This window comes from Heptranchias perlo, chromosome 5 (assembly GCF_035084215.1).
Source record: "Heptranchias perlo isolate sHepPer1 chromosome 5, sHepPer1.hap1, whole genome shotgun sequence".
Classification (NCBI taxonomy): Eukaryota; Metazoa; Chordata; class Chondrichthyes; order Hexanchiformes; family Hexanchidae; genus Heptranchias; species Heptranchias perlo.
Genome location: NC_090329.1, coordinates 91,697,841 through 91,722,765, shown reverse-complemented (window position 1 = coordinate 91,722,765; position 24,925 = coordinate 91,697,841). Strand labels below are relative to the sequence as shown.

General features: G+C 43.5%; 1 protein-coding gene across 1 annotated transcript in view; it reads left to right on the top strand.

The window, feature by feature from the left end:
* The window catches only part of LOC137321923 (fibrocystin-like), a 440,431-nt gene that overhangs the window by 283,404 nt on the left and 132,102 nt on the right, over positions 1-24,925 (top strand). Inside the window, exons 48-51 of the mRNA XM_067984789.1 lie at positions 4,501-4,678; positions 13,694-13,889; positions 19,498-19,590; positions 20,879-21,007. Of these exons, the coding sequence (XP_067840890.1) occupies positions 4,501-4,678; positions 13,694-13,889; positions 19,498-19,590; positions 20,879-21,007 (596 nt within the window). The remainder of the gene's footprint in view (positions 1-4,500; positions 4,679-13,693; positions 13,890-19,497; positions 19,591-20,878; positions 21,008-24,925) is intronic.

Genomic DNA, 24,925 nt, shown 5'->3' with positions numbered 1-24,925 from the left:
GCTCGGCGAAATTAGTGGGTTGCCCGCGCGATCGTAGCAGGCAACCCACTAATAGGAATCAATTACCTGCTCCTCCGGGGTCCACGGCGCTGGCCTGCGCGTCGGGTGGGCTGCTCATGCGCAGTACGATCTGTCAGCTGGAGGCTCTCTAGTTAAAGGGGCAGTCCTCCACTGACAGATGCTGCAACCAATGGAACAAATTGCAGCATGGAGCAGCCCAGGGGGAAGGCTGCTCCCAGTTTAATGATGCCTCACCCCAGGTATCATCAGATGGGGTGAGGAGGAGGGGGAGGACACAGATCTTCCACCCGGCGGACGGGAGGAAGCGGCCTGCCTCTGCCACCAAGAAGGCCTGGCTCGAGGTGGCAGAGGGGGTCACCTGCGCCACCAACATATGGCCCACCTGCTTACAGTGCAGGAGGCGCTGCAATGACCGCAGTAGGTCAGCCGCAGTGAGAACACGAAGTCTTTCCCCTACACTCCGTCTGCCACAACACTGCCACCACCCCACATCTCCTTCGGCACCGCAGTGATGTGACTAGTCTGTCACATCACCCTTCATACCCACTCACACCCCATCCTCATCTTACCTCCACCTACTCACCTCGCCAGTACTCATCCTGCCACTAACACGCAACCCAATCCTCATACAATCTCATTGCTCCATCCCATACTCACCCTCTCGTGCATCTCCCTCACGGCCAGCCTCACTCAACCTGCCACCACCTGTGCTGCAGCCACAGGGCATGCATCACATATGTGCAGTAGGCAGCGTAAGGCAAACGTGTCGTGAGCATGAAGGGGGTGCACAAGGGTGCCTGAGGGTTTGTCATGGGTGTTACCTATATTGAATTTCAGAGCAACAAACAGCACACATTATATTGACACCACCACTGCCATGTCTCCGCGAATCCTGTCCGTTGTGTCCAATAATGCCCGCTCCTGGGTATCACTATGAGGACCCACCACTGATGCCACCCATCGTGTTACTGCAGAGTATGTGCAGGTGTATTTGCAGGGCTCGTCCGCGCAGACGACTGAGAGACATCGGCGGTGTAGCCGGCTGCACCCTGGAAGGATGCGGAGGAGAAGGTGTGGAGGGCAGTGGTGACTTTGACAGCGACAGGTAAGCAGTTGGTGCTGGGGCCAGCCAGGAGCAGCTCGGCATGAAAGAGCCTGCAGATCTCCACGACTACATGTCGAGCGAATTTGCGCCTCCCTGTGCACTGCTGCTCGGAGAGGTCCGGGGAGCTGCGCCTCGGTCTGTGGACCCTGTGGTGAGGGTAGTGCCCTCTGCGATGCGTCTCTCTCTGCGGTAGCCCTCCCTCCTGCTGTGCAGGTGGGCGTGCAACAACACCGTGTTGGGGGGATCCACCTCTCTGCGGCGGACGGCGTGGACTGCGAGGCTGCTGGGGCTGGTCATGCTCTTCGTCCTCCGAGGGTGTCCACACACCACCCATCTGGCAGGTGTTGGTCTGAGGGGTTGTGCAGGGTAGGTGGGTGGTTCCTCGGACTGGGGCTGCGGTTTCGTGTCGGTCTGTCCTCTGGCTTGGCGGGGGGTGGTGGGGGGCAGGGGTTGCCCTATGTGACGCGGTGGCCTCCTGCGTGGGTGAGGCCACAGGCTGCTGGCTGCAACACGCCTGGTTGGAGAGAGACTGTTTCCCCCAGTGTGTGAAGCTCACTGCCTTGAACCTAAAATCCCACACTTCCTCTTTTGACAGCTGATTCAGCTCATTAACTGACCTCAACAAGCAAGGTAAGTACACTCAAGTGGAACCCCGCTGGCTTTAATTGCCTGTGGGATTCCCACCAGCGGGGCTTGCGCGCGCAGCCCCGCACGTCAGCGCGGTACCCGGAAGTGGCCGGGATTTCGTCGCGATCCGGTCACGTGACCGGATATCGGGATTTTCCGGGCCCCCCCGCTGGAAACCCGCCGGAAACCCGCCGCCAAAATCGAGCCCATAGTGAGAGCCACAAAAAAGGACTATGAAAATCAACTAACAAAGGATAGCAAAATTAACAAAGGATAGCAAAATCAACAAAAAATGTTTACAATTATATTAGGAAGATTGGGGTGGTCAAGAGCAATGTGGACCCCTTAAAAACTGATAATGGTGATTTTGTAAATGAAAGTAAGGAAATGGCGGACATGTTAAATAATTACTTTGCATCAGTATTTACAGTATAGGAAGAGGATAGCATGCCGGAAGCACCAAGGAAACTAATTTTGAATCAGGGATGAGGACTCACCATAATTAACATAAGCAAATTAACAGTAATGAAGAAGATTATGGCACTAAACAGTGATAAATCCCCAGGACCAGATGGTTTCCATCCCAGGATTTTAAAGGAAGTAGGTGAGAACATTGCAGAAGCCCTAATTATAATCATCCAAGTTTTCTTGATTCAGGAACCATTCCTTTAGATTGGAAAATTGCACATGTCACTCCGCTATTTAAGAAAGGTGAGAGAGGGAAACCAAAGCATTATAGACCAGTTAACCTAACATCTGTTGTCAGGAAACTACTAGAGTCTATAATTAAGGATAGAGTGAATGAACACATTGAAAATTTTCAACTGATCAGAGAGAGCCAGCATGGATTTGTAAAGGGTAGGTCACGCCTGATGAACCTGATTGAATTTTTTGAAGAGGTGACTCAAGTAGTGGACAGGAAAACGTCTATGGAGCTTGTTTATATGGACTTACAGAAGGCATTTGATAAAGTCCCTCATAAGAGACTGTTAGCTAAAGTTGAAGCTCATGGAATTGAGAGCAAATTATTGACTTGTTAAGGAAATGGGCTGAGGAACAGGAGACAGAGAGTAGGGATAATGGGAATGTACTGAAATGGGCAGGATGTGACTAGTGGTGTCCCACAGGGATCTGTATATGGACCTCAAGTATTCAATGTATTTATTAGCGACTTAGATGCCGGGATAAAGACTCACATATCTAAGTTTGCCAATGACAGAAAGATAGGCAGCATTGTAAACGGTGTAGATGGAAGCATAAAATTACAGAGAGATATTAATAGATTAAATGAATGGGCAAAACTGTGGCAAATGGCTTTTAATGTAGGCAAGTGTGAGGTCATCCACTTTGGACCTAAAAAGGAGAGATCAGAGTACTTTCTAAATTAAGAAAAGCTTGAAACAGTGGAAGTCCAAAGAGACTTAGGGGCCCATGTACATAGATCATTAAAATGTCATGGACAGGTACAGAAAATAATCAAAAAGGCTAATGGAATGTTGGCCTTTATAGCTGTCCAACATTTTCCTTTTAAGGAAGTGGCAAGCACACATCATGCCATCAAATCAGATTCCCCATTTTCTTTCTTGTAGTGGTGGTAGGTTGTAGTGAAATCAGATTACCATTCTCTTTTTTGCAGCTGAATCTGAGGGTGGTCTTTTTTATTTTCCTCCCCTAATTTAGGTTCCCCTGTATTATGCAACATTAACTAGTCAAGATCACTGTTGAACCAGTTGCAACAGTTAGGTCACCTATTACCTATTATCTTAGGTAGATTGTGGAGAATGTCTTGATGGAATCCATATGCAATGTGCAGCTGTGTTTAGTAAATGCAGGAGCTATTCTTATTTGTTGTAATAAAAATATGTAAAAGGTATGTGAGATCATTCAGCTTTGCCAAATTCTACAGCACGGTATGGTAGTGTGGTGGTTATGTTACTGGACTAGTAATCCAAAAGCCTAGATGAATAATCCAGTAGGACATAAATTCAAATCTCACCATAGCAGTCTGAGAATTTGAGTTCAGTTTTAAAAAAATCTGGAAATAAAAAGCTGATATCAGTGAAAGTGACCCTGAAGCTGTCATAAAAACCCAATTAGTTCACTAATGTCCTTTAGGGAAGGAAACCTGCCATCCTTACCTGGCCTGGCCTATATGTGATTCCAGTTCCTCAATGTGGTTGACTCTTAACTGTTCTCTGAAGTGGCCTAGCAAGCCATTCAGTTGTAGGAAACCATTGCACCCCCACAGACTTCATTGGTTCAAGAAGGTGGCCCAGCACCACCTTCTCAGGGCATCTAGGGATGGGCAATACGCGCTGGCATTCCTAGCGAGGCCAACATCCCGAGAATGAGTTTTAAAAAAAATTATCTCAGCTGAATTTTTTTGGGCACTACTGATAAGCTAATAATTCATCAAATGATTGGAGTGGCTGCTGTTGTATTTAAAAAGAAACATAGGCTTGACCTGGTTACTTCAATGATGTGATGAGGTTAAAATAAAATATCTTTTGCCTCGATTAGCGTGAGATAAAAACTCTTTTATGTTAGTCAGTCAGATTCTAATATTTAATGATCAGGGTCCAGCTCCAGAATGGATGGTGAGTTGCCAAAAGCACAGGAAAAAAAATCTTAATTGCATTTTAAAATTATTTTGAAAAGCTGTGGAAATGATACATGATGGCGAATAATTATTTGTGTGGATGTGGGATCAGGGAAAAATTACAATCTTCTTTTACATTTAAAAACAGAGCAAAGGCACCCAAACAACAATGTAAGATGACATTAACCAACAGCAAGAATCAATCAACCACTGTGAATTATGTCAATGATACATTATCAAATTGGTATGGCTGGATGGCATTGTTGTTAGACACAGAGACCTACACAATGGTATTCAACAATCTTGTATTCAGCAATAAACTACAGGTAAGAAATGGGATAAAAATATTGGTACTTGTTTCTTTCCTCGACAAGGATCCTTGACTGCATTCATGGGACAGTGAATGAGGTGGACGTGGATTTTCTTCTTCATTACCTGGGCAGTAATCTGGCAGAATGGATCGTCCACCCTTTATAGACTGTGCATGATTTTCATTCTCCTGATTATTGCCCAGGTGGTGAAGATGAAAATCTACCCTATGATGTTCCTTAATAATGAGTTTGAACTTGAAGCTAGAACTGTTTTCTTATTAATGCATTCTAAACCTAACACCACTAACTTGATCCCTACCAAAAAAATAAGGCAATAAGTGGTTACTGTACCTCACCCACTAACAAATGAAAGCTACTGATGTTCAGTTCAATGTTCAGACTCTGGATGTATTCAGGCTCTACTGGATATTGACAGGCCCAATAGTTGTACCTTCAGGAAAACAAAGATGGAGTCATACCACCATTAAGCATTGGGGCCATAGATGAAATGTATTCTTTTTCTAGACTTCAAAAGGTGAAATTTCTATTTTCATTCATTTTAGCCAAAAGATAGATGTGACTAAATAACAATATATTGTAAGTTTTTACTTTGGTCTTTTTTGTTAAAATTAGCAAATACAAGCATTTCACCCCCTATAGGGATTAGGCATATATTCACCAACACGATATCAAGGCACAGAATATTTTGCTTTAACCTCAACACGTCACTGAAGCAAATAGGTCAAGCCTATATTTTTTTTATATAAAACAACAAATCGTGAATTATTAATAGAGGAAAATTGTGGGGGAATCTTACCCACTCCTTGGATTTCCAAGGACAGCCTGAAGTAATTTTCATTTAAATGGACGGACAGCATGCCCGACTGTTTATATGTGGAAATTTGGGCCCTTCACCGTTGTAGGACATCAGTTGTAATTTGAAGTACAAATGGCCAGACCATGCACCGTACATACTCCGACCATTTGTTCCAGGAGGTGGGCGGCCTAACCAATGGTTCATAAAGGGACTCCTGATGGCTGCTTCACAGAAGGGCCCCAAACCTCTTTTCCTTTTACTTTTGTGGGGTCAGGAGCCAGACGATTTCTCACCTTCCTACAATTGGTGAGCTGCAGCAGAATGCACATTTGGCGCCTGCAGTATGGCGGCTGCATTCAAACAAAGCCCGAACCTGAAATTGTTTTGGGTGGCTCGATGCTGACTTCAGGTGGATGGCACGGCCGCTCTGCCGACTGCACGCCCATTTTGGGCGGAAGTTGAAAATCCATCCTTCCACTATCCTTGAAATTTGATTTTCTGTTCTTCTCTATTAATTTCTTGAAGTTTCATTGTGTTGTAGGATCTAGGCGTCTGACACCTACAGGGTGAAAGTGAAGTTGTCTCAGGATCAATGCTTCTATAACTCCTAGGCTCCTCTGTTCAGTATAGTTGTCCACTGAAACAATCAGCTCTTCTCGGCTTCTTGATAAAAAGAAACTCTTATTCCACATGGCTCTTGATTTGCTCTCCGGCAACTTACTCTGCTTTCTTTCAATGCAAGATGTGTGGCAGAATCATGTGAATGATTTTCATACCTTACAGTACATTCTGTGGAGGTTGACGTAACTTTGTGCAAAGGCTGACATTTAGTGAAAAACTGCCAAATAGGCTTCATTTACAGTTCAGATCAATGGTTCTTTTCTTTTGTTCAGAGTCTCTGCTAATTTTAAGCAAACCAGGCAGCTTCCCTACATTCTACTTTAGCTTTACACAAATACAATCGATGAGGAATATGGAGGATGAAGAGGTGGAGTATCCTCATGCGTTCATCCCACAGTCAGCCGACATAAGCTTGCTGGTTGTGGGATGTGATGGAAAAATATCCATTTTTTTTCTCAAAGCAGTGCCTGCAGTGATTAAATGTTTCATTGGGTTGACAGGAAATATGAGTGGGAAAAAATGAATCCTGGGACTTTGGCCACTTTCTTCCCCACCTACTGTAATTGTAGAAACATAGAATCCTATCCCTGTAGCCGTGCAATTTTTTTCCTTTCAAGTACTTATCCAGTTCCCTTTTGAAAGCCATGATTGAATCTGCCTCCATCACCCCCTCGGGCAGTTCATTCCAGATCCGAACCACTCGCTGTGTAAAAAAGTTTTTCCTCATGTCACCTTTGGTTCTTTTGCCAATCACTTTAAATCTAGGTCCTCTGGTCCTTGACCCTTCTGCCAATGGGAACAGTTTCTCTCTGTCTACTCTGACTAGACCCTTCATAATTTTGAATACCTCTATCAAATCTCCTCGCAACCATCTCTGTTCCAAGGAGAACAACCCCAGCTTCTCCAGTCTATCCACGTAACTAAAGTCCCTCATCCCTGGAATCATTCTAGTAAATCTCTTCTCTCTAAGACCTTCACATCTTTCCTAAAGTGCGGTTCCCAGAACTGGATACAATGCTTCAGTTGTGGCCGAACCAGTATTTTATAAAGATTTATCATGACTTCCATACTTTTGTACTCTATGCCTCTATTTATAAAGCCCAGGATCCCATATGCTTTTTAAACCACTTTCTCAACCTGCCCTGCCATCATCAACGATTTGTGCACATATACCCCCAGATCTCTCTGTTCCTGTACCCTTTTTAGAGTTGTGCCCTCCAGTTTATATTGCTTCTCCTTGTTCTTCCTACCGAAATATATCACTTTGCATTTTTCTGCATTAAATTTCATCTGCCACGTGTCCGCCCATGCCACCAGCCTGTCTATATCCTCTTGAAGTCTATCACTATCCTCCTCACTGTTTACTACGCTTTCAAGTTTTGTGTCATCTGCAAATTTTGAAATTGTGTCCTGTACACCCAAGTCCAAGTCATTAATATATATCAAGAAAAGCGGTGGTCCCAGCACTGACCCCTGGGGAACACCACTGTACATCTCCCTCCAGTCCGAACAACAACCGTTCACCACTACTCTGTTTCCTGTCCCTGAGCCAATTCTGTATCCATGTTGCTACTGCCCCCTTTATTCCATGGGCCGCAATCTTGATGATAAACCTACCATGCAGCACTTTATCAAAGGCCTTTTGAAAGTCCATATACACCACATCAGCTGCATTGCCCTCATTTACCCTCTCTGTCACCTCATCAAAAAACTCGATCAGGTCAGTTAAACACACTTTACCTTTAACAAATCCGTGCTGGCTTTCCCTAATCGCTTCTAATTAAGGGACAGAATGGTTCATGTCATGGACCAATTTCCTACAGATCCTAACTTTCAGTTGAATCCCAGGTAGCCCTGAGAAATGAATCAGGTTGAAAAAGAAAAGCTTTTGTCCTCAAAGGACCAAGTTCCCCAGAATAAAAACATACTGTTAGTATTTCACAGATATTCATTGTTTTAAAAGCCTTCAGGCTGCAGAGGCTGAAAGGAGCTCAGAGCTGTTTAGTCCCAAATGAAAGCATATCAATGTTTGTTTGAAAAAGTTGTTATGAGTTACGCGCACATGGGACACACGACTTGAAGATCAGTTTAAAGTTTTGGCTTTAAAGAAAACCCTACAATGTTGGGAACTATGGAAACTGAACATTGGCCAAACGAAGCAATATTCTTGCTGTATGTGGAATGAAAGAGGTTCGCTGCTAAAGAGAAAGTTGCTTTGTTAAGTTTTTGTTTAGTCCCATGACAGTCCAGCTAACTGGAATGAATTATAATCCGCCTAATTTTTTGTCTTGATGCATTGATCTCACTTTTCTTAAATGTTGATTTTTGAAGTAGATCTCACAGTGTTTTTACCAGCAATGGTTTCGGAGGAAAATCTTTGACTTTAATTTTTTTCTGTGGCTACAAAAATAAATAGAAATCTTTAAATGTTCATCTAATGTTGTACATCAGACATTTTACTTTTTGGTGCCAATCAGCAGACACAATGGGCTCAATTTTAAAAGGGCGGCGGGATGGCAGTGGGTGGGGGTCAAAGGGCGCGCGGCAAACCCAGATAATAAAAACTTACCGTTCCCCACGCGATCGCGACTTAATTGGTGGCCATTAATCTTGTTTCCGGGTTTGTCGTCCGAAAGCTGTGCAGTGGGCGGACTGTGCACCCGCATAACAGGCCGTCAGCTGGAGCATCTGGATTTAAAGGGCCATTGCTCCAATGGATTTTGCTGGAGCAAAGAGCAAGAAGACCCAGTGGAGCAGCACAGGGCAAGGCTGCTCCAAGATTCTGCGATGACTCACTTCAGGTGCTACTGGCCGGGGATGATGAGGAGGAGGGAACTATTTTACCCGGCTGACGGGAGGATGCGCCCTGCATCTGCCACCAAGAAGGCCTGGCTCGAGATGGCAGAGGAGGTCACCAGCAGCAGCAACATATCCTGCACGTGGGTCCAGTGCAGGAAGCGTTTCAATGACCTAACTAGGTCAGCAAAAGTGAGCACACTTACTGATTCTCCTGCATTCCGTGGTCCACATCACCCCCCAACCCAACTCATTCTGTACTGTCAAGACTACTCCATCGCATCACTCCTCACACCCACTTAAAGCTCATCCTCAACTTACCTCCCCATTTGTGACCCCACCAGTACCACTCACCCCAATCCTGATCCAATGTGATGCCTCTGTCTCATTCTCACCCTCTGATGAATCTCTTTCATGGTCAGCCTCAGCCAAAGCAATGCATTCATCGGTTGGCCACTTCACCATCACTCACTCACACGTCTGTACTCTCTCCCCTTTTAGGAGTAGAGACCGCGTTCTCGAGTGCCTGTCCGTCGGGGACACCGAGACTGGCACCCCACAAACATCTGGTAACACAACTTTAACATTTATCACACACAACACGAATTGATGTTAACAATGTTGAACACCTCAGTATGCTCATTGTAACATGACCCATCTATGATGATGCTTAATATTGCCTTCTGTTCTCTTACAGACCCTTCAACGACTGCAGTGACGGCAGAGGGCGATTCCTCAGGGCACCTGCTGGCCTCTGAGGGTGCACCGTCACATCTTAGTGAGCCATCCACCAGCGCAGACACTCAAACCTCGGTGGGTCCTAGTGGTCAGTTGGGTTGGCACCTGGTGAGTCACCACACACAAGTGAGCATGAGCAGACACTGGTGGCAGGGGCAGCTGTGGAGAATCCGTGTCAGTGGGAGCACTCCTCTCCAGGCTCTGCTCAGCTGGACGCAGATGCTAAACCCCGGAGGCCATCCTTTAAAAGGAGAATGATCGAGGGGCAGAAGCACATTTGCGAGGTAATATAACAGGTGCCACGCATACTCTCCACAATAGCACAGAGGATGGAGGAGTCCAATTCTGCATTAGTGGAATGGTGGCACAGGTACAGGAGGGAAGCTCTGAGTTAGTTTCACAGGGACGTGAGGGAATCTCTGAGATAGTCACAGAGTTGTAAGCAACTGTCTGAGATAGTGTCGCACGTAACTGCTGAAATGTCTGAGATAATGTCGCAGGGAACTGCGGGAATGTCTGAGATAGTGTCGCAGGTAAGTGCGGGAATGTCTGCGATGGATTGAAGGCTAGCTCCATTGAGCTTCAAGCACGACTCACAAATGAGTCCATTCAGGCCCTGACAATGGCCACGTGGACTCAGGGTGAACAACATTCTGCTGCCTTAAACAGTCTGACAGAAACTTTAGAAGTGGCCTTCCAAGGCATCACACATGTCCTCCAAACTGTTGCCCAGCAGGGTGGTAGGAGAGATGTGGGCCTGGCCCAGGGGAGGGATGGTGGCGAAAGGGGACATGGAAGTGGGGACGCCACTCAAAGCACTCCCATGTCTCACCCATTGCCCCCCCCTCAACCAATATCCGTAATGCAACCCCCTCTCCAAGTGGCCGAGTCTGCCCCTGCACAGGTGCAGGTGGAGCAGTCTTTGGAGGGGCCCTCACGAGCACCGAAACCCAGAGGGCGCAGGCCGAAAGCATCTAAGCAGTCCGGCCACGGACATGAGAAACTGCCACTACCTCTGCTGCAACCACAGGGAATGCACCACGTAGATGTAGTCGTAAGAGAAAGGCTAAGGATTTGTGATCACGAAGGGTATGCACAAGGGTGTCTGACAGACTGTCATGTTTTTCATTTATATTTGGTTTCTGTTAAAGTCACATTAAATGTTATCATTCTCACCACTACTGCCACACCTTGTCCATTCTTGACAGGCTTTATTTGATAACGCCCTTTCATGTGCTTCATCATGAACGGTGACACTTGATGCCACCTTGTGGGTCACTTTACAGTGGGTGTATGTGTAGTTGCCAGGACTGTTTTGAGCAGGGTGAGGGGGAGGTGGGCTGGTGTTGGTGCTGGTCTTTCCAGGTGGTGTGAAGACTGGACTCTTCTCAGTTTCTGATCTTATGAGAACCGTTCACATATGAGAGACTCCCTGGCCTCACGAGCAGCCACATGAGCCGCTGCTCTGCCCATGGGTTTGTCGTCCTCCTCCTCTTCCTCCTCCTCCTCCTCCTTCTGCTCCTCCTCAGTGTGGATGGTGGATGAGGGGATGGGGCCTCCTCAACGGGTACCCCTCTCTGTTGCGTCATGTTGTGCAGGACACAACACACTAATATAATGCGACCCACTCTTGCTGGTGCGTATTGAAGCACTCCCCCAGAATGATCGAGGCACCGAAATCGTAACTTCTGCAACCCTATTGCATGTTCAGTTATAAACCTGGTGGCGATGTGGCTGTCGTTGTATCAACGCTGTTGCTCGCTGATGGGGTTCCTCAGAGGTGTCACGAGCCACGTTAATGGGGGTATCCCTTGTCCCCGAGGAGTCAGCCCTTAAGGGTGTTCGGTGCCTGAAAGAGGGGCGGAATGTTGGATTCCCTCAGAATGAACGAATCGTGGCAACTGCCAGGGAATCTGGTGCACACATGAAGAAATCTTTTGTGGTGGTCACAAACGAGCTGAGTGTTGATGGAGTGATGCCCCTTTCTGTTGATGAACAGTCCTGGCTCGTGTGGAGGTGCTCAGATTGCTGTATGCGTGCAATCGATTGCACCCTGTACCCGTGGGAAGCCAGATACAGAGGGGAATCCCACTGCCTTCTCCGTCTGGCTGAGGTCGTCCATGACATATTGCGAGGCCCTGCGAAACAAGCTGTCAGTGACATGCTTTATACACTTGTGTGCAGACGACTGAGAGACCCCGGCGATGTCACCGATGACACCCTGGAATGATCCAGAGGCGAAGAAGTTGAGGGCAGTGGTGACTTTAACTGCGACGGGTAATGAGATGCTGCCAGGCCCAGCCAGGAGCAGCTCAGCATGAAGGAGGATGCAGATGTCTGTGATCACCTGGTGACACATTCTGAGCCTCGATATGTACTGCTCCTCAGAGAGGTCCATAAAGCTGAGCCTCGGCCTGTAGACTCTCTGACGAGGGTGGTGCCTCCTGCGACGTCGCTCCCTCTGTTGTTGCCCTCTGTGCTCTTGTGCCTGTGGTGCAGCACTGTGTTGTGGAGCTCCAAGTGGCGGAAGTGCACGCCATGCCTGGCGAGGATGGTGATGTTGCTCGCCCTCGAATGTACTGGTGAATGCAGCCATCGCGCCCCCCCCCGCCCACCCCATCCTGACTGTGTCAGTTTAAGAGGGACGAAAACGTTGGTAAATATGTGTAAACAGAACAATTCTGAGTGGAAACCAAGAATTTTCAGTCTAAAGATCTCCCAGCCAAAAGTTTGTCTGAGAGAACTGAGTGCCCTGCTGCAATAACTCACTTTTTATCCCCTTCTGTCAAACAGGGATTTAAATGGCCAAATGGCTGCCGGCTGAAACACGACTCCTTCACCATGGCGTGTTTCACACAGCAGGGGAAACACATTGAGGCAGTGTCGAAATTGCTTGCCAGCATAATTAATTACATTCATGCACATTTCAAGTATTTGAATTGTTGGTTTAAATATCGTCCCGCACCCGGACTATCATTTTAAAATTGAGACCAATGTCAGAGATATGTTGGGCTATCTTTGTTCTGTGTGTTTGTATAGCAGAGGATTTTTCTCACCAACAATACCAGATAGGCTTTTTACTGGATTTGCCTCCACCATCAACAGCATCAGTGCATCGGGGTCCTATGACATAAGTAGGACCTTGATTGCTAATTTTTGGTCGTAGCTGATCAATTTTGGAGGACCCAATCCGGCGAGCTGCACCAGGATGCCTGTTTGGTGCCCTGCAGCTCGCCTGCCAGATTTAAATGAGGCCGGGGCCTCAAAACTGCCGGGGTCTCTTCGCCGCCAGAATGGGCCGTTGATCAATGTGCTCCACTGGTCGGTCGCCAGTGTATACCATCCACAGGATGCACTGCAGCAACTCGCCAAGGCTTCTTCGACAGCACCTCCCAAACCCGCGATCTCTACCACCTAGAAGGACAAGAGCAGCAGGCACATGGGAGCAACACCACCTGCACGTTCCCCTCCAAGTCACACACCATCCCGACTTGGAAATATATCGCAGTTCCTTCATTGTCGCTGGGTCAAAATCCTGGAACTCCCTTCCTAACAGCACTGTGGGAGAACCTTCACCACATGGACTGCAGCGGTTCAAGAAGGCGGCTCACCACCACCTTCTCAAGGGCAATTAGGGATGGGCAATTAATGCCGGCTTCGCCAGCGACGCCCACATCCCATAAACGAATTTAAAAAAAAGTCAAAATAGATCCACTTGCTCCAATACAGAAGCTGAGGTTTGCTTGATGGCCCTAGTATGTACCTGAAGGAGACTGATGTTATCGTGTATGTTACTTGTGGCAAGTGATACCAGTGGAACTCCAAACATTAGCATAAATTGGACTACTAATCTTTTCCGAGTAAAATTATATGAACTGGGGTTCCCAATGTGGGGTTGGAGTGTACACACTACAGGAAGTTTTACTTTCTAATGTTTGGTAGAAAACTTTTATTTCTCACTCATCCAAAGATTCTTTAGTAGTTTAACAATACTTTTTGGGGTTTAAAATGTATGTTTTTATTTACATGTATTCTATATTTTTCTAAACAAATTTCAGTATTCAGCAACCTTTGACAACTTCAGTCCTGGAAGCTATCTCCTTATACAACATCGAAACCTTCCCCTTTCCCTCAGTGTGGCAGTAAGGTGTGGAAAAATTAAAGGACAATCACTTCAGTCTCTTCCTTCACCAGACAATAACAGTACATGTGATTGGTTCTTCAACAGCAGTGAAAGGACAGTCACATATCTGGGTGAGTGAAATATGAGGTTTTAATACCATATTATGATTTCTTGTTCTTCACTGTGTTGAAAAAATAATGATATCAAAAACATTAATTTAATGGCTAAATGTTATAAAATTGTGGGTAATTTGTAGCTTCAGCAGCAGAACATTAAATTAAAGTTCAAAGGATTGAATTAGAACCCTAGCTTTAACAGTCCTTTTCCTCTCTGAATGTGTTTTAGTAGCTGTTGCCCATATTGATAGCAGGAGGGTATTCCAATTTGGGTGGATGAGAAAAATCAAGGACGAACAAGAGAGAACTGGAGACTGAGAGAGAAAGTGGACCATTTAAAATTCACTTCCTATTACTATGACCTCAGTCATGAGACATTCTGTGGCCTCAAACTGTTCCAGGATTCCAGCTGAAAAAAATAAATTTCCAATTGTGCCCAGTGAAGTTAAATATCTAATCCTTTATTAATAACTTTTCTTAAAAAGATTTTTTTGTAAATTAATTTCCACATTTTCCTTTTGTAGGTATCTCTGTGATACCATATTACACATCAGTTCAGAGCACAGGCAGTTGACCTGCCATCAGACCATTGCTAATCCTGCACTTGGTACGGCCTCCAGGAGGTGTCTTACTACAACTCTTTCTCCCCGTTAGGAAGTGTTCAGCTTTTGCTCATCCCTCTTTCTGACAGAAAAGATAACTCAGTATGCAGAGGATGAATCTGATTTCCTATTAGTTCCTGTCTCATCGCTTTGGAGTTCCAATGCAGTATGGCACCATCCCACAGAACTCCGCAAACTATATTTTCACAAAGTTTTGTACTAACTGCTCCAAAAATGTCACTATTGCAAAAATGGTAATGAATGGAGAGGATACATGACAGGTCTTCGTTATCTATGATTATGTTTTGCTTGCACAACAGGTCAAATTTTCAGGAGGAGAAAGAATAAAATTGTATCAATGCTAAGTATTTCCTATTTTCACAAATAGTTTAAAAATCATTAGGCTCGATTTTCCTCCCACTAACTCTGAATGAGCATTGCATCTAATCGTATTATATTTGGATGGCATACTGGATATTCTAATTATGTGATTACATTGATAACCTATAATTTGCATGTCATTTATGCTATATTTAAATCATAATTTCCCCAATATGCAAGTTGCATTTATTGTATAGAAGAGAAGATTGTGGGGTGAAGTTTGTGAACTAGGGCTCCATGAACAGAAAATCATGCAGGGGGTGTGACCCTCTGCACCTGAATTCCCAATATGTTGTAGGAAGCTCCTTCCCTGGAGCGCCAAGTTATCAGTTTTATCCCATATTCATGAATTAGAATAATTGCCCTCATATTTCTTTTGTTAGTTTACCAGTTAGTTAATAAATACTTTTTTCTTACAACTTTCACTGTGTAGCAGTAAACCTTACACTGTTAGCCCCAGGTCACTATCAACGTATGTTATTCATAATTAGGATGGAGATTTATGTGTCTGCAGGTAAATATTGAAATAGGCATTTACAAATACTTCTGGTGTGCTTTTACACCTAATTGGTACTGTGCTGGTACCCCAGGAGAAATAGCATGTGTTAAAGGGAGTTAAAGGAAGCATTTTCTTTCCCCTTCTTGTCTCCTGCCACAGTTTTATGAAATGAAGAAACTAGGAAAAGATAAACTAGAACAGCACTATTCAGAGCCCTCAGTTTCAGAGTTCTGTTCTTTTTAACATACAACATAAAAGCAGTGATGTAGCACCTGCACATTGTCCAAGTGGTCTTTTAGTTGCCACAGCAACAGGACTATGCAGCACGGCAAAAAATACGCATTGGTCATTGAGTGGTGCTTGATGCGCAGGAATAAACATGTTTTCTGACCCTGGTGTTCCATAGCTCTGTGGCACACAAGTCCCATCACATTGTTGAAGATACAGATATTATTTTGATATTGTTACTAAACGGTTGTAGCATTGCACAGCGTGTCACTATCTTTAAGACATTCTAATTACAGTTAGTTTGCAGCTACAATGGGCATGTATATGGAGACTGTTTTAATTCCAGTCATAAAGAACATCTCCCCAGAGAGGATGACAATAACTCTTTTAATGTAGAAAAAAGGGCAGAGAATTCCAATAATTCTCTTTTGATATAGGTACAGGTGCAGAATAAATGATTAAACAGATGGAATCGTTACATAGCCAGAACTATTTCTATTAAAAAAATCTTTTAAACATAAACCAAGATTTTTCCATTGATATATTGGGGCAGGGGTTCAGAATGGCTTTTGTGGCATTTTCCATTTTTAAATTTGTTAGTAAACTCCCTCTATTTCTGCTTCATTCGTTGATTGTCTTGCTCAGGTCATGCAGCAGTACAATTGGTGAGAAAGAGAGATGTTTATTTACACCTTGGAACAATGCATTTATGTTGTCACAAGTTCAGCAAATGCATTTTTGTCACGAACGGAAAACAATAGAATTGATCCCATCGCTGTTTAGAAAACTGCCTGTTTGAACAAAGCTCCACTGTCTTCTGCTTTCCATTCTCTTCACAGTGCTTCATTCTCACGTTTTACAAGCAGTATTACAACACTATCAAACGGCACGCTGAAAGGCCACAGCTGCCAAGAAAGTACTTTTAATTATTTTCCCCCTTTTTTAAGATAATATTTCCTGGCAAAGAAAGAGGTATGATGACCTCTGGTGGTCTGCCCCTGCTCTTTGTCTTCTCCTCCCAGACAGCTTGGTACATTTCAGGGACTCACATTGTGCGGAACTGTTGGTCTGCAACTGACTAAGCCGTCGCACAGTACATCGATAGAGCAACATTCTGCGCCGCTAGGAGGGTCGTTTTCAGAATTAGACAAATCAATGCTTATACAAATGGATGCTGGAACAGAAAAATAAATTGGGAGACCATCATTCCCGAAGATTTTTTTAAATTAAAAAAGCCCTTGGGTTTGTTATTGTAAATAGTTTTGAAAATTGCAGAGGTGAATAATCTGGGAAACTAGCAATTGCAGTGTTTTGCACTTTTCTCATCATGCAGATGCCAATGGAATAATTCAGTCAAATAAGCTGTTCTAAGGTAAATAAACATTGCAATAAAGTGACAACATTAGAAAAAATCTCAATTTTCAAAGCAGTGCGTGATTATGTACGACTTTGTTTTTCTGAGTTACAAACCATGCACCTTTAGTTTACCCTCTCCAATGCAATAGTTTTACTTCCTTTATTTGCTGTAAGAACTAACAGCGGCTTTCAGGCAATTTTCATCTGAATATAATTACAGAATAAATAATTAAATAGGTTGATACACAAACAATTTAGCCTCTTCAGCATTTATATAAGTCTGTAATTCTGACGCAGGTATAACATACTTAAGAAAGAGAATAAATGAAGCTAGAAAAATATATTAAAAACTTGTACATGTTATACTGGTTAACAATTAAGCAGGCTCGAGACAGGGAGAAAATGAAGAATATTAAGACAACATGTTCTTGCCCAGATGCATACACCCGTGTGCACGTCATAACTTTTACTCTAAGTCGTACTTATTTAAACAAGGAACGTATTTCCACATGACATTAGGGTTGGTTCATTCCATTTTGAATAAGATTTTAAAAATAAACTAGACATTTCTCTTTAAATAATGTTTCTCACAGAAGTACCATTGAGGCTTTGGAGAATCATGTGATTATAACTGTGGATCCAGCCTTCATCTGCTGACTTCACAGTCTGTAGTCAGAGCCAATTTGATAATTTCACGCTTAGGCCCCTATCTGCCTCAAAGAACAAGGCATCTCTGTTGACTTTGGTCCAGATTTAGGCCACCACACAAGAAAAGCCTTTCTTGGAGGCCGGACGACATGGAGCCACTTTTTCTTATTGGCCTCCTGGTAACTGTTGAGCCAGCTTTCAATCAAAAGACCTGAAATGGGGCAAGGATAATGAGCATGGAGCATATCAAAAAAGGGATGAGTATTAAGGCTGAAAAGAAAAGCTGTTAAAGACAGCGAGCAGTCGCCACATCAAAGGGAGGGTGGACTGCCTTGTCAGCAGGCTGATAAAGCATCATTTGTTCCCACTTGACTTATGCAAAAGGTTTGGCATGTTAAACTCCCGTCTTGCAGACGCAGGCCCTGTTGTTCGTGTGTCAGGAGTTAGGCAGCTGGGTACGTTACTCTAGCGGGAAACCGTATAATCGCTTGACTCCATCGTAACAAAGAACACTTGTAGGGGGCTGGCTAAGGGGAGGAACCCACTTACAATAGAAACACAAAATTGCAGCTGCACTGAGAGCAATAATTCTGTATGGGGAATGTGACTGGGCTCCCCACACTGACAGATTCAGTTTTTTTTTATTCATAAGCAGATTTTTAACACTTTCAGCTGGCGGTGGGGGTCCAGCAGCTGCTTGTGCTCAGAGGATGTTCAGATTGTACATTCTGTTGGAGGTCATTTTACTTTTGACCTTTTACTTTATGATTACAGAAGATTTGAGGACAACTGTGGTGTGTAGAAGGAAGTCAATAGAAAGGCATTGATTCTTAATTAATCGCAATAAATTCATATTAGTTACTGCTTTCTGCAAAGCCTCCTGCTCTGTTATAAGGTTGCCCTGACTTTCCGCGAGTTATTTTGCAAAGCTGATACATACTGGCCAACACACAATACCCTGAGTATTCAATAAGGATTTACTGCCAGATAAAAATGTAATTATCGATCAAATCCTTATTTTTATGATATGTAAATATCTGGTGTGTGGATTTCCAGCTTCGCAGTGGCTGTTTTCTTTTGACGACTGGTAAAATCTTCGGGAGCAGCGATTATTATTCCACCTCTATGATGAGTAGTTTTTAAAAAAGAAATAACTTAACATCCTTTTTTATTGCAATAATTTTTTTGTTTTACTCCCTCCATTGCCTCAGTCTTGTTCTACCAAGGAAGCACTTAAGATGTCACTGTACAATTTGTTAAGGAAAGCAGAAGTGTAGACTTTCCAGTCTAGACAACAGAGGATTCAGGAGCGGATCGCAGTTAGCGTAGCACTTGCTGAATGCTGCAGAGTTTGAACTTTTGCTTTTTTTGTGAGGTCAGACAATTTAAATCATTTAGCCTAGCTTGTGCCTAAGTCAAGAGCTCACCTAAGAGGATGGGGAATGGAAATTACACGTAGTACTGGTGGTGATTGTAGCATAAAATGTCTACTTTCCTACTGGAATCGTGATTCCAGGGGATTGCACATGTGAGGTGTCCTCACTATATGACTTCCACTAAGTGCTACTATTTTTGAACGTATTTTGGTACTCCCTTAACTTCCCCACATCTTCTCACCAACCCCCCCCCCCCCCACCACCCCCACCCCAACCCCACCCCCTTCAATCCAAGTATAGACTCAGAATTAACTTGTTGAAACTCAGAATTGGAACCCTGGAGAAAATAATTCTTCTACCATTATGCCTATTTTTCCCAGGAAGCCCTGGATTGGACCTATCATCATTTAGTTGCTATATACCACTCCAAAAGCTGAAATCTGCTCTTGTGTTAACTAATTGATGGTCAGGTGTTTTCTACTTTGTTTAATTTTCTTATTTCTGGACTCAAAGTATTTTTGTTTTTTTTTCAGTTGCAGGGATAGGAAGAATCAATGTGACTTTTAAAGCAGAAGAAATTGTGGAAGTGACCACACAGATTCCACCTTCTGCTTCAACTATCCTGGGTATGTAACATGAACGTTAGTACTGAACTGTAATTGGTATTAATTCAGTAACTTCACTGAAAGAGATCAAGACAATGGTATTTTGCGAAGGCTTATCTTTGTGGGAGCACCATCACCACTAGGAGATGGCCCGCCACCACCTTCTTTGGCAACTAGGGGTGGGCAATAAATACATCCTTGCCAGTGTCACCCACATCCTGAGAACAAATATATTTTTTTAAATTACCTTTTTGGCTGGATTTATCTTCATTGCCAGAGCGATGTACAACAACAACCTGCATTTATACAGCGCCTCTAACATAGTAAAATGTCCCAAGGCGTTTAATGTAGAGGGAGCACTGCAGTATATCTGACCTATGGTATAATCTGATCTGATCAATATACCCATTTCTAGTGTAGTAATATTAGCTGCAGAATGCTGATGGTGTTCGGGTTCATTTGGTATGCAAATATTCCTTAGATATGCAAATTGTGATGGGAGATTATAGAGTAGCCATGGTAAACACCTCTGCTCAAAAGGGCGAAGAGAACAAACCAGGTAAGTATAGACCAGTTAGTCAAACAGCAGTTGTGGGCAAACTTTTAGAATTCATGATTTGTGATCTAATTGAAAATTGTCACCAAGACAGTGAGTAGAAAAGTTAAGAGCAATTCCTTTACGGAAGGAATTGTTAGAGCATGGACTGCTTTGCCATAGGGAGTAGTTGAGGTGGACATCATTACATCTTTTAAGGGAAGAATCAATAAACATTTGAAGCAAAGTAAGATACAGGGCTATGGGAGTCAGCAGGGCAATAGGATTAGTTTTGGATTGCTCCAACGAAGAGCTGAAAAGCCTCCTTCTATGCTGTAAACTTCTATGGTCTATGGGGCACCAGCCTTTCTAGTCTGTTAGCAAGATTCACTGTGCCCTTTGCTTCTGGACAATTGTACATAAAAACAAAAGGAAGCACAGAATGAAAAAGGCTATTTGGTTTATCAATCCTGTTCCTTCACAATCCAAGCAAGGCTACCCTATCAATTACATTAACCATTTATTTATTCCATTGAGGGTAAGATTTTATACAATTTCTTTCTGGCTCCAATGGCATTGAAAAAACTTCCAGATTATATATCTATCTCCACATCTGCCCAATTCCACTATAGGCAGTTATTTTCCATATGCGACATTTCCTTGGCCTCAGTAGCACAGGAGTCCATGTTTTCCCTGGTTGCATTGCTTTGTGTGCTCAAGATCAGATACATTTTATTATGATGGTATATTTATTTAACAGTTAATATTTTCTAGGTCCATCTAACCCCTTGGTGAGCATTTCCATGTGGTCTTCACCCTTGTCCTGGGAGGGAGTTGCAGAAGGTTGGGGTGGATACAACCACTCTGTGCCAGGACCTGAAGATGATGTTATTGTATTGCCAGGTATGTTATAGAATAGTATATACCTGGATTAAGCTTAATTGTATTTTAGAAAAAAAGTTACTGACAATTAAAATACTTTCATTGAAACAAATATTAACTATTCATATTGAAATTTAGGTGAAAACATTTCTCAAAAAAGCATCACATAAATGATTATATTCAAAATGTGCTTCAATCACTTAGCAGGGCTATTAAAATTCATATTACTGTTGATTGGAACATCCTATAATGGAAGGAAATCATTAACTTTAATAAAAAACAAGAAGAGTGGGGGTCACCATTGACCAGAAACTTAACTGGACCAGCCATATAAATACTGTGGCTACGAGAGCAGGTCAGAGGCTGGGTATTCTGTGGCGAGTGACTCACCTCCTCACTCCTCAAAGCCTTTCCACCATCTACAAGGCACAAGTCAGGAGTGTGATGGAATACTCTCCACTTGCCTGGATGAGTGCAGCTCCAACAACACTCAAGAAGCTCAACACCATCCAAGATAAAGCTGCCCGCTTGATTGGCACCCCATCCACCACCCTAAACATTCACTCCCTTCACCACCGGTGCACAGTGGCTGCAGTGTGTACCATCCACAGGATGCAATGCAGCTACTCGCCAAGGCTTCTTCGACAGCACCTCCCAAACCCGCGACCTCTACCATCTAGAAGGACAAGAGCAGCAGGCACATGGGAACAACACCACCTGCACGTTCCCCTCCAAGTCACACATCATCCTGACTTGGAAATATATCGCCGTTCCTTCATCGTCGCTGGGTCAAAATCCTGGAACTCCCTAACAGCACTGTGGGAGAACCGTCACCACACGGACTACAGCGGTTCAAGAAGGCGGCTCACCACCACCTTCTCAAGGGCAATTAGGGATGGGCAATAAATGCCGGCCTCACCAGCGACACCCACATCCCATGAACGAATATAAAAAAAATATATTTTTCCCAAACTTAAAAAAAAAGTTTTTAATTTGGCAGTTTTCATTCAGCTTCCAAACTTCCACTGAACTGAATCAGTAAATAAAAACAATATGGAATCCTTATTGGGGAATTTATACATTGTTCAAACTCTGAAAGCCATGCAAGTTTGCTTTGGGTTTCTCACACCAAAATCTACAGTAATATATGCCTGTTTTAATGAAATGTCCTATGCAGAATTTTAAAACAGGTGAGAGGAAATATTAATCACTCTTCTTGTTTCCATTACAGAATGTTCTACACAAATATAATTTGAATTTTAATAATCCTGCTGAGCAATTGAAGTGTGTTCTGAGTGTAATCTTCTGTGTGACATTTTCATTTGTACCTGCAGTTAAATGTTAGCAAGTCCCTACCCCCAGACTTTATAAAGACTCGTATAAACAAGAAATGCTGAAAAATATATCGCAGGCCCTTCAGAAATGATGAACTCCACACCTAAAAAGCTACTGTTTTTTTCACTTTTAATTTTCAAATGCTGATGGGCCTGCTGTGTATTTCCAGCATGTTCTTGTTTTATTTCAGATGTACAGCAGTCAGAATCTTTCTTTTTATCTCTATAGTCTATTTCAGTGGGCTTAGTGGGAATAGGCTACTTAACCTCGTCCTCATCAATCTACCTGTTGCAGATGTATGTGTCCATGGGAACAGCAGCAGAAAGAGTTATTGCAAGTCTTGAGGCTGAAATAGCTGCATTTGACCCAGTAGTTGTACAATTTTCTTTACACTGTGCTATTGGGCCAATATTGATTCTGAAATAATGGCATGGTACTGGAGAATTGGAGAACTGCTAACATTGTACCGTTGTTTAAAAAGAGAGAAAGGGATGGACCTAATAATTATAGGCCAGCCAGTCTAACCTCGGTGGTGGGCAAATTATTGGAATCGATTCTGAGGCACAGCATAAATCATCATTTAGAAAGGCACAGGTTAATCAAGGACAGTCAGCATGGATTTGTTAAGGGAAGGTCGTGTCTGACTAACTTGATTGAATTTTTTGAGCAGGTAACAAGGAGGGTCGATCAGGGTAGCTCGTTTGATGTAGTGTACATGGATTTTAGCAAGGCTTTTGACAAGGTCCCACATGGCAGACTGGTCAAAAAAGTAAAAGCCCATGGGATCCAAAGGAAAATGGCAAATTGGATCCAAAATTGGCTCAGTGGCAGGAAGCAAAGGGTAATGGTCGACAGGTGTTTTTGTGACTGGATGTCCAGTGGAGGTCCTGCAAGGCTCAGTACTGGGTCCTTGCATTTTGTGGTATATATTAATGATTTGGACTTGAATGTGGAGGGTTTGATCAAGAAGTTTGCAGATGATACAAAAATTTGCCGTGTGGTTGATAGTGAGGAGGAAAGCTGTAGACTGCAGGAAGATATCAATGGACTGGTCAGGTGGGCAGAAAAGTGGCAAATGGAATTCAATTCCAGAAGCGTGAGGTAATGCATTTGGGGAGGTCAAACAAGGCAAGGGAATACACAATAAATGGGAGGATACTGAGAAGTGTAGAGGAACAAAGGCCTTGGAGTGCATGTCCACAGATCCCTGAAGGTAGCAGAACAGGTAGATAAGGTGGTTAAAAAGCCATACGGGATACTTTCCTTTATTAGCTGAGGCATAGAATATAAGAGCAGGGAGGCTATGCTCGAACTGTATAAAACATTGGTTAGGCCACAGCTTGAGTACTGCGTACAGTTCTGGTCACCACATTAAGGAAAGATGTGATTGCACTAGAGAGGGTACAGAAGAGATTTACCAGGATGTTGCAAGGGCTAGAGAATTTTAGCTATGAGAAAAGATTGGATAGGCTGGGATTGTTTTCCTTGGAACAAAGGAGGTTGAGGGGAGATTTAATTGAGGTATATAAAATTATGACAGGACTAGATAGAGTGGATAGGAAGGACCTATTTCCCTTAGCAGAAGGGTCAGTGACTAGGAGGCATAGATTTAAAGTAATTGGTAGAAGGATTAGAGAGGAGCAGTGGAGAAATTTTTTACCCAGAGAGTTGTGGGGGTCTGGAACTCTCTGCCTGAAATGGTGGTAGAGGCAGAAACCCTCAACTTATTTAAAAAGTACTTGGATGTGCATTTGAAGTGCCATGACCTACAAGGCTACAGACCAAGTGCTGGAAAGTGGGATTAAGCTAGATAGCTCTTTTTCGGCCAGCACGGACATGATGGGCCGAATGGCCTCCTTCTGTGCCATAACTTTCTATGATTCTATGATGAAATGTGAAAGTAGCCAGTTCAGACCAATAGATTCAGATGCACTTTATCAAAATGGTGGCAGGGAAACCTTGAGGAACCATTTTATTCATCAGCAACAGTGTTTACTATCAAATATTGCTACTATGACTGTAAAACTAGGTGTATTTTAATTGTGCTCTGTTTTTCTTCCCAGTGATGGTTTAATAGTTTCCATCGCTTTCATGATGGCTCGGATCTGGTGAATTTTACTCTTAAGTGGTCTCTGATGGGAGTGGCGATGGGCCTGATCCCTCACTAAAAACGCAAATGTTGAAAATCTGAAATAAAAGCAGAAAATACAAAGGAGATCCACCAGCACCTGCACAGTTACCACAATCATTGTTCGCTGCATCTTGTAACATACACAAAATTAAATTTATAGGCTGATTACAAAGTACAGACTTTTACATTCTCTGAATCTGTTCTTAGCCTCCGTCACCCCAATATATCGGAAACAGCCCAATTAGTCACATTCCCGTCACCCAATTCACTTACTAGGAAATAGAATAAGAACAGGAAGATTTCACAAGACTAGCAATGATTCAGTCAGATTCATCCAGTTTAAAAAAGAAATCTGACTCACATATCGAAGATTGAATGTCCTGTTACTAGGGAAAAGCGCAATAAGACATGGGTTTAACGTTGCACAGAAGTTAACTGAATTGCAGTCAAGGTTCTCAGGTCATACCTTAATT